Source organism: Scatophagus argus, chromosome 16 (assembly GCF_020382885.2).
Source record: "Scatophagus argus isolate fScaArg1 chromosome 16, fScaArg1.pri, whole genome shotgun sequence".
NCBI classification, from domain to species: Eukaryota; Metazoa; Chordata; class Actinopteri; family Scatophagidae; genus Scatophagus; species Scatophagus argus.
Window position 1 is genome coordinate 10,843,007 of NC_058508.1, and position 10,195 is coordinate 10,853,201.

Sequence of the window (10,195 nt, forward strand, 5' to 3'; positions counted from 1 at the left end):
GGGTAAAGGCTACAGAGATGGTTTTATCTCTGTGCGTTTTGACTTCCCGTCACACTGATCCACATGAGTGTGAGCTGGGCGTGCAAACAGTCCCATCCTCTTACGTTTAGTACAGACAGGGGAAAAAAAGAGCTCCTCTGAGAGCTTGAGAATACATTAACAGTGTTGACAAAATATTTTAGTCCTGCACAGACAGGAAAGTAAGAGAACAAAGTGCATGTCTTGTGACCTGAAGTCAGAAGCTGCATGGCCAGTCGTCACCAGGGTCTCTCTCTTTAATATGTGTAAATATTATTCATGAAATTGTTCAAAGCATCTTGAGGTACATGTCAGGTAAATCCAGACTGACTTTAAGTAGACGGAAAAGGTGTTTAGAAAGCAATAGCTATTTTTTTCCCCAGCAAAAGAAGATACTTTGTGGTGACGTGTCAGCTAAAGATAATATGGATTAAGTGGTTGTGGAAAGAAAGTTTCATACAAATATATTCTTAGCAAGAATTTCCATCTTTATTCTTGCTTTCAGTTTTGTTCTAATCCTCTCTGCTCAGACCATGTGCAGAAGGTGCACAGTCGTGTGCTTTTCTGTGTCTGTATGCATGCTTTTCCTCTCCAGTCTCTCCAAGCACACCGTTGCATCTCTCCTCTGCTGAACATGAAGCCTCTCAGAGACACCAAAAGATTTGTTGCTACAGTGTCCTTCATTCTCTCTCACTTGAACACACATGTACACACTAGGAAGTAATGAATAGCAGGTGTCCAACCCCCATTCCTTCCTCTGCCATCACCACCAGTGCCAAAGATCTACAGCTTGCACAGTTGAATTAATCTGCACTTGACAAGCGGAGTGCAATTCATGCCACTCAGACACTGCTGAAGATAGCCAGATTCCTCACATTTGCAGGGCCAAGTTAGCAAATTTCTTATCCAGATATAACAATGTGATATATTCAGATAGTGTAATGAATGTTTTTCAAAGGTAGGAACTATCTAAGGCCACAACCGGCAATTTTACTTGTTGTGACTTGCTATAACAGAACTATAGCTCATCCTATCAATGCAGTAGAAAAAGATGTGATCAGCATTAAAGAAATAATAAAGAAGATGCGAAAGAAGTCTTAATTCCCACATGATAAGCCACAACACGTCCACCTAGAAACACCATAAACATCTGACGGATAATTAACCAGGATTATACCGGGCTGCTTCGCAACACTGATGGTTAGTTCTCTCTCCCCGCCCCTTGGCTGCAAAGCATCATGGGATCCAGTGGCAGGTATGGGAGGACCGTGATAGACTGCACTGGAAACCAAAGTACGTCACGCGGGGATGTGTGGGGAGGGAGGGGAGGCTGAGGACTGTGTGTTTGTTTTTGGTTTCCTTCTGCAGATAAGAGCAGCTGCAGTTTAAAGGGCTGGACGTGTGCATGTGTGCTGGGGATATCTACAGTGTACAAAGCAAAGTGGACAACACCCACTATGCATCAGAAATTCTAAATACAGTTTGCCACGTGTGTGTGTGGCAGTGTGTACGGAAATATGTTTGATAAGATTGACCAGAGATGCAATGTATGTATCATAATACAAAATGCTGCTTGTAAGTATGAGGTCCAATTATAAAAATCACTCATAAGATTCCTAAAAACATCAATATTCTTGCTATATTAAACATTTAGCCTTCGTTCTAGTTCTGCTTGAATTAGCACAAAACAGTCAGGAGCTGCAGGTTTTATTAGCACAGCGCAAGAATGCATTTGAATGAATGTAAACTGTCTCTTCTCTGCCTACCAGCAACAGCTCGTGTTCCAAATGGGTGTGTGAGCAACTGTTCAAAGCAACTGTGTGTCAGTGCCCTTGATACTCACTTAAGCTTCAGCTGTGAGGCCAGTCGACAAATGTTCTCACTCTCATTAATGTGTACTAGGGGTAAGTCAAATTTCTCATGCTATAACAGAACCTCTTTTATCTCTTCTCGTCTTAAATGGACATAACTGCTCCGAATGAGCACTGCGTGCCGACAGAAAACGAAGCACATAAACAGATGGATTCCTCTCTGTTGTGCTACCATCCTTTACTTTCCCGTGTGAGATACAGATAAGGTTTGGTGAAGAGGAAAGCACAATTCCCCACAGCTTATCATTGCTCAATCAGCACCAGCATGCTTCCAGAAATAGATGGGATGAGGGGTTGGACTAAGGACATGGCAAGGGACTGAAAAGCCATTAACTGTTTTATGTTTTGTTTTTTTTCCTAAGGAAGGTGACATTACCATGAGGCCTTGTCGGATGGCTGGGACCAGCTGAGCTGAGCTCCACCTGTTTTTATGACAGGTGAAGGGGGGACTGGGGGCTGAGGAGTGTGCTTGGCACCAGATTAGCATCACTAGTGGCGCTGGCAATGTTCTACTCTCACTCTTTCTTTCTCCCAGTCACATTGCCCCATCCCTCTTCCTCTCATCAGGCTTCTGTCTCTCATTGTTTCTCTGTGCTATTCTGATCCCGCTCTCAGCCTTGTCGCATTTGGATTTATTTTTTTTTTCTCACTGGTATTCTTAGCACCGTATTTTTTATGGCGGTCACATCCCCTATATCTCACTTTCTCACTCGTGTCAGTACTCTCCTACTCTTCCCTCCCCGCTGTGTTTCAGCCACACATCAGGGTGCAGACAGGGTTGGGAAGTGACAGAATATTTGAGGTTGTAGCTATTACTTGCAACAGCAAATACATTTAAAGTAATTAAATGACTATACTGGTGTACTGGTGGTCTCACGTGATTGCACACATAAAAAGGAACACCTCTATTACAAAAACACTATTATTACAATTTATCACAAATATGCAGCTTGCTGGCAAATTTCAGTAGACTCTCTCTGTGTGTGTGTGTGTGTGTGTGTGTGTGTGTGAAGAAATGTCCTTAAGCAGGTTATTGGTGACTTGCATTCTTCCCCTGTGCCAATAAGGCGCCAATAAGACTTTCACTCTAAAAATTATATATGACAAAGAAATTTTTTTACCAAACATGAAATCTCTCTGCTCAACTACTGTCTGCTTTGGAAGACTCCTTGTTCATTCTGAGGAGGTAATCATCTACAGGTAATCTGAATTTATAAAGCTGTTTATACAGAGGGCTATCTTTTCAGTGATTGTAGCCGACCCAGCAGATTTAAATTTATATCAGACACAGTTGTACACACAGTACAATTTTATTTTGTCTGCTACTTTAAAGTCATGCCAAATTTTCTGCACGTTATAATGACTGTACTGTACTGTCTACGGACTGAACGACAGTTGACAGTCAAATTTGAGGCATTAAGAGAAACCTGACTGTCTAGTGATCAAATGTGACCAGGTTATATTGTGTTCAGACATAACATGCCCAGTCATGAAGACTTTGTTGAAATAAAATAAATATAGTTGACTGTGATTGCAGGTTGTCATGAATCTTAGTATTTTACCAAGTAGTATTCAACAACAATGTAGAAAATCATATAAACAATAATAATAGGAATAAACCCCTCAATCATCACTGTCTCTATGTGCACAGCCCCTGCCATTTTCCTGTATTTTCTTATTATTTTGTTGGATGAGGAATGTTTCTGGCATCTAAAGAAAGACAGATGTTTGTTGTGTCTCATTCCCAAATATCAGCATTTTGGGTTGGGGGTGATTTGACTCAGCAGTCAACAGTCTTACTCCAGAATCAGTTGATGGTGTGTTTACGAGCAGCAACTGACAAGTGCCACGTATTATGCCTTTAAATGCAGTCTAAAAATATAATGCCCTTCAATGATTGCTGGAGGTTATAGTATATGCTCCTTCTCATTTACATCTACCATTGACATGCCCTATTGATTCTTACTCTGTGTAAAATTACACAAACTGGATAAAGAGAGAGTTGATGTCCATGGTCTCTCGGTCATACTATCTTGGAGGGTCACTGCCATAAGATGTGATGAACAGAAGGCCATCAATAAAGGTAACATGAAAACAGATCAGAAGCACATAGAAAGTAATAATAAAAGCTTTTTTTTTCCATAAGACTTGTTATGCACCAGGGTGATTTCACACACAGACAAACACAGTGTCACAGACCAAGATAAACAAACACCCCCCACCAGACTCTGTAACACTCACAGTATCAGCAAGTGAGATAAACCCCCACACACAGGCTGAACTTTACACAGCCTATCAATCCCCAAGTGTATCAGGGGACGTGCAGACAGACAAGCAATGATGAGCCAGCCCCAGAGGGGCCGCGATATGCCAGCAGGGTCAGGGTGATTTTAGTCAGCCAGCGCTAGCATGATACAGTCCAACAACCTCTCATCACAAGCAACAGCAGTAACACCACAGAGGTCTCAGCTTCAACACTGTCAACCCAGGCACTCGTCATCAAGAAAAGCTACTTTTACTCTGATGCAGCAGAGTGAGTTTTCTGCTGAAGTCAAACAAAAAGCTGCAATTTATCCTCAGCGTTAACAATTTGCCCTGGATCCTCAACCCCAACATTTACATATGTGGGTAAGTTCACGTCTGAATTCAGCCTAGCTGTTGTGTTTTTTTCCAGCCCTAGCATACTATTAAACCCCCGTAGGATGTGTAGGCTTGCATGTCATTCTACCCCACAAAAAAAGCACTGCCAGTTATCCATTAACAGGTCACTTCCTTGAGGACACTGGGTGAAATGTAACTGATCAACTAAGCAACTAGATAAACTCTTCTTAGCAGGTTTTAGTACTGTTGCATGATGTATTTTATTGTTAAAGTTAATAACTGACTCTGATTATTCCCTAGAGGAGGAGTTTTCAATCTGGTCTTCCATGTGCAAGAAGATCAGAGTGCAGTGGAAGAGCACCCTGGACCTGTCACACAGTCGACCGATGGTGCAGGGTTACTAAGAGTTACTAAAGCCAAATGTTTCCTCCAACATCCAACTAAACATGATGGTATCTTACATGTACAGTATCAGAACTGTATTTTCATCATACTAAATTCTTCTACCTACAGTGTCCACCCCTCTGCTGTGTAGTTTATGCAGCCTGTCAGCTAACAGCCTTGACATGCATGAGGCCAGGCTTTAGTTCAGAAGGTTATCAGGAAACAGTCACACTCCCGGTACCCATATGTGTAATGACACTCAGCCCAAGGGCAACTGTTAGCCAACACAGCCTGCGTGTTGGCACAAATGTTGCTGATGTCTTGTGGTGAGGCTAGTGTGCTCATGTATCAGTGTTAAAAAGAGAAGTGTCGGGCGATGTGATATTTTATCTAATCTCAGATACAATTCACTAATCTAACAAACTACAGCCGCAACCTCTCGGCTTAAAACCTAAGAACATACAGAAGTACCACAGAGGTGAACTAAAATTAATGTGGTCATACCTAAGAAAACTGATTCTACTGATGTCACAACAACATACTGGATTTCTTCCCTTTAAGGGCTGGTATCAACCAATTTACTCATAAAAACCAATGACAAACTGAGCAAATGTAATTATTTTCAAGTTTTTTTAATACAAACTTAATAAACTATCAGTCCCTCTTAACATGTAAGACACTGACTCCAAATACTTTGTTATACCGTTTGTTTTATCAAGTATTGCACAATGTAGGTACAAAATTAATATACGATTACATTTTGTCCATAATATAGCAAAAATCTTTAAACTCTTAACAGAAAATACAACTCTTATGTTTTTCAAAAAAAGCAAATATTCTTAAATCCCACCACTACGGAATATTCTGTACACAATCTTGAGAATAGTCAATGTTTTTTGTTTTTTTTTGTTGTTGTTTTTCTTTTTTAAGATGGATTCATTTTATAATTTCAATAAAAAAAGAAAACATAAAGTTGCTGCAGCCATCACAGATCACTGGAGTAGTAAAAAGATATAAATGCAATACCATGTCGTAGAAACAATAGATACTCTGATATTTTACAAACTCTGTACTAAATTAAATTATACAATTAGAAAAAAGACCAGGAAATCCCACTTATTTATGCCAATCTCTTGAAAAATTGGCGGTGTCCAGTTATGTTTAAATACTGAAAGAGGCCATGACTTGTGGTGGTGTTTTTTTGTCTTTTTTCATATCTTAAAACAGTCACATAAAAAAAAATAATAATAATTTGTGCTTGGTTGGCAAAAGAAATAACAATGATGCATGTTGAAGTTTAGAAAACCAAGCTTGGACATCTTGTACTAAAGGTATAACTCAAGGGGGCAAAGTAATTCACCCTCGGGCTCATGCTCTTAGACTCGTAACATAGATCTTACAGCTGACAAGTCACTTCTTCCTTTTTTTCCTTGACATTCTGTTCTTGTTTATACTTTTTTCTTTTTTTTTTTTGAAATGTGCATTTGTATTTGTCCCCCCACCCCCCATCACATTATCTCTGGTCATTTCTGTCTTAAGTAGTAGCTTAAGTAGTACCTTTACGTGTACTAATTGGCCATAACTGGCTGGAATTGCTGGTTAGAATACTGCATGTTGTTCAAGCTGAAATTCAAGCCATCCATAACGGACTTGTCGTTAAGGCCACCATAGGCCGCAAACACGTCAAAGGCATTGCTGTACTGCAGTGGGCTGAGGCTGAGTGAGCTGTCCCCAGGAAAGAGAGCACTCTGGCTGCCCTGGCCCTGAAGGCTGGGGAACACAAACTCCTTGGCATTGGGGGACAGGGCTGAGGGCTTCTGGTGCTGCTGCTGCTGCTGCACGCCAAGGCCCAACCCGTACAGAGAGTGCATGGAGGTGGAGATGGCTTTCTGTTTCAGGAGACTGTTCACATTCAGGCCCAGGTTGGTGGGAGAGGTACGTGCCACCTTGTTGCCAGCACTACTCCCGCCATTGTTGTTGCGTCCGCTGCTCTTCATCTTAGTGGAGCCAAACTTGGTTGCGGCGAAGGTGGCTGTTGTGAAGGTTAAAGGCTGTGTGGAGCGGGGCATAAAGGTGGGGCTAACGGCTGCCGAGTGGCCGAAAGGAGGAGAAGGTGAGCTGGAGCCTGGAGAGGCTCCGTTCACAGGCTCATTGATGGGCATGAAGACCTGTGCATCGGGATTGAAACTGTTCTTGATCTCCTTGTCCAGATCAAGCCCCCCGCTATTAGCTCCACTTTCATTGCTGTCGTCAACATACAACACTTTGACGGGCCCCTTCTCCCCGATCTGATAGGACACCTCAAATGGGTCGATCCACACACTGAGGTCCTGGGGCAGGTTGTTGCGGACATCCTCAATGTCCAGCCCGCTCTCTTTGGCTGCCTTCTCCACCACAGGGTCCACCTTCTCCCCCACATGGATACATCTGAATCCTGAGCCCTTGTATGGCTTGTCTGGGTACCAGTGTCCCTCATATTTCTGCTTCAGCTGCCTCTCCAGCTCCTCGCCAAAAATGTTGACACGCCGCCTTGGCAGCTTGTTATACAGATACGAGATGATGAAGTTGAGAGCTACTTGGATTTCAAGCTGCATAGCTAACTGCTGAAGTTTACCAGGTGCGTGAAGATTAGGTGTGTCTGACCTTGAGTGTGTCCACTGGGTCTGCTTTGTTTATCCGTGGTTGGCAAAACAGATGCTCTCCAGGCAGGCTGGCGAAAGCAATCAGAACTTGGACAAAACAGGATGAAAAGCAAAAGTGCTGGTTTTGAAGAAGTGATGTTCTTCCACAGGGTGTGATAATGTTTTCCTGCAAGAATTAAAAGAGAAAAATACTCCTTATTCATTCATTTCTGAAGTAAGAAGAAAACAAAATATCAACATTCACAAGAGACTGATCTGCTCAGGTCTATTTGCCCTTTTAAGGGGAGTGCAAATGTCCTTTAATTATTAACGAGTGCATGTTGCAGTTTTGACTGCTCTGAGCTCATGAACTGGATGTCACACAACTGACAACCCAAGCAAAATTTAACAGCAACAAGCAAACAGGAGAAAATGTGCAGCTATTAAAGCAAATAAAGAACCCACTGATCTGGGATCAAACTATATTTCTTGGTCATCTAGCACTGAATCCTGCACACTGTTTATCTCAATGTCAGAAAGTGGATATTGAGCACATTAACCTCGCACTCCGACTCGGGAATCCTGTTACATAATAGGCTACTGGATAGCCTCCATACAGCACGAGACAGGAAAACGAACGCGAGGTGGTTACATTTAATCAACGTAAACGACAAACTTCACGGGTGAAATGCCTCGTCAACGATGCCCAGTGGAGGATGAATTAACGAGGAAATGATTTGGGTGGACTTCAAAGCTTTAGCTTGTGTCAGCGGGGGTCGCTTTGATATGCGAACGGCATCGCCGATTAGTCGGAAAGGTTCCTACCTTAAAAAAAATAATGTCAAAATGACACGTAAAGCACTGTGGCGATCTACACAGAGCAATTAAAACCATCCTATTCTAAATACGTTAAATTGGATACAATATAAATAGGGCAAATTATAAAGCCCAATTCTAATAAAGAGGCTGTGCTAATATAATCCTCGCAGATGAAAAGAGCTGGCTGGAGGGAACCACACAGTGAGCTTGACGGGGCTCTTTAAATAGCATACCTAAAAGTGATTCATTTCCTCATTTATAGAAGCATAATCTTCACTGGGATGTAAGTGTAACGTTTTGTGCTGTCGCTTTCTTCACTACCCCGGAGAAGACTCCTCTCAGTTGCGAAATGGCTACAGGTCTCGATTCATTTTACTCGTTTAATTAAGTTAAAGGGAAAACAGTTTCAGTTTCACAGAACAGCCTATTCAAGAATAAAATGTTAAAGCGACAACAGCCTGTGCTGACGGAAATGAAAATACACAATGAAATACGATACGGAAGGCTACTGTGCCAGTTCTCGAGTACATATACGCATTTCGAGTTTCTGGGCGAATAATGTTGTCATTTTTTGACCGAGATGAGAAAATAAGAGAAATAGTTAATACTTTATCGCACGGACGAGATTGCACAAACACACATACACACACACACCCCTCCCTAACTTGGACTGACGCAGCAAATCAGCTTAGTAACTATGTATAGAGCTACAGTACGACAGCGAGCAAAATAAAGACAATATTAAATACATGACAAGCAAAAGAAACGAGTCAGATGAGGAATACTTACTTTTTTGTAAAAAATAAAGATTCTCAGTAGTTCTGAAGTACCGTTTGTTAGTGCAAATAGGGAAAAAAGTATACTTTCTTCACATAGAATATTTTATCAACATTACAAAAAAGTATTCCAGTACATGTACATTTCGGAGGATTGGCGTTTACGGTTTGCTTCGGTTTTCTATTTATAAGGTTGTTTTGCGTTTTTTTTCCTCTTTCAGCAGGCTTGCAGAGTAGCTAGCTCCCGCCTGTCCGGGAGTTTTGCAACTTCGTCCGCCTCCTCATACAGTGTTGCCTTTATTTATAGCTTTCCTCCGCCATGGGCACGAGGTAGGCGGTGATGCGGTTTCAGAGGTCAAAACAATACGAGCGGCTACGATTGGTCCAAAGTGCAGGTCCCGCCCTCGAATTGATGATTGAGTCGTGTGCTCATTGGCTGATATTCGCTGTCAATCCGAGACATATGATTCTGTGAAATGGGAGAGACGCCTATGATGTGCGTTTGCGTCAGAGATAACCTAGGACTGTGCTGACAGCAAAAGGCTAAACTAATTATTGTGAAGGCAGAAACGGTATTATATAAAGAGATATCATGCCAATGTTTGTATTGTTTTGAAAGAAATGCTTTCATTAACGTGAAAATGTCATAATTGAGGTATTTTACCAAACCCCCTCCTTTCTTGTTACTCGGACATATATTAACTGGTCTAACCGTCATTATTTCACTAAATTATGGCCACTGAGCTGCTAATTGATACACATAAGAACCGTACACACGACAGCAAGACTCGCTGCTTGTTTTAATGCATGTGCCGTGTTTACAGCACCCAGAAGAGCTCTAAAGGGAACCATTTTAACCATTATAATCTCACTTAAATCACATACTCCTCTTTCCACATTACTTACTCACACAGGGCTTTTTCGTGACATGCCACGAAAAACCGCACAAGTTATGATGAATGTATATTGCCTGAGAGGAAATTCCCTATAGCGGAGCAATACAGCGAGGCAGCAGTGTGGGTGGCGCTGAATGCTATCTAGAAAACATGCGCTGATTGGTCTAAAACGGGGCAGGAGCCCTACTTTGAATGGTGTGTCCGTATCC

At 41.9% G+C, this 10,195-nt stretch overlaps 1 protein-coding gene across 2 annotated transcripts; it reads right to left on the reverse strand.

Moving 5' to 3' along the window:
* Nucleotides 1-5,490: 5,490 nt before the first annotated feature.
* On the reverse strand, nt 5,491-9,384 carry tob1a (transducer of ERBB2, 1a). 2 transcript variants are annotated; one of them, XM_046414990.1, is made up of 2 exons: nt 9,104-9,384; nt 5,491-7,682 (listed from the first exon to the last, which is right to left on the reverse strand). In XM_046414990.1, the coding sequence occupies exon 2, from the start codon at nt 7,466-7,468 to the stop codon at nt 6,443-6,445; it is 1,026 nt and encodes a 341-aa protein (XP_046270946.1). In that variant the 5' UTR covers nt 7,469-7,682; nt 9,104-9,384; the 3' UTR covers nt 5,491-6,442. The 2 variants fall into 2 exon arrangements, with proteins under 2 accessions (XP_046270946.1, XP_046270947.1); XM_046414991.1 differs by lacking the exon at nt 9,104-9,384 and adding an exon at nt 8,056-9,076.
* Nucleotides 9,385-10,195: the final 811 nt, after the last annotated feature.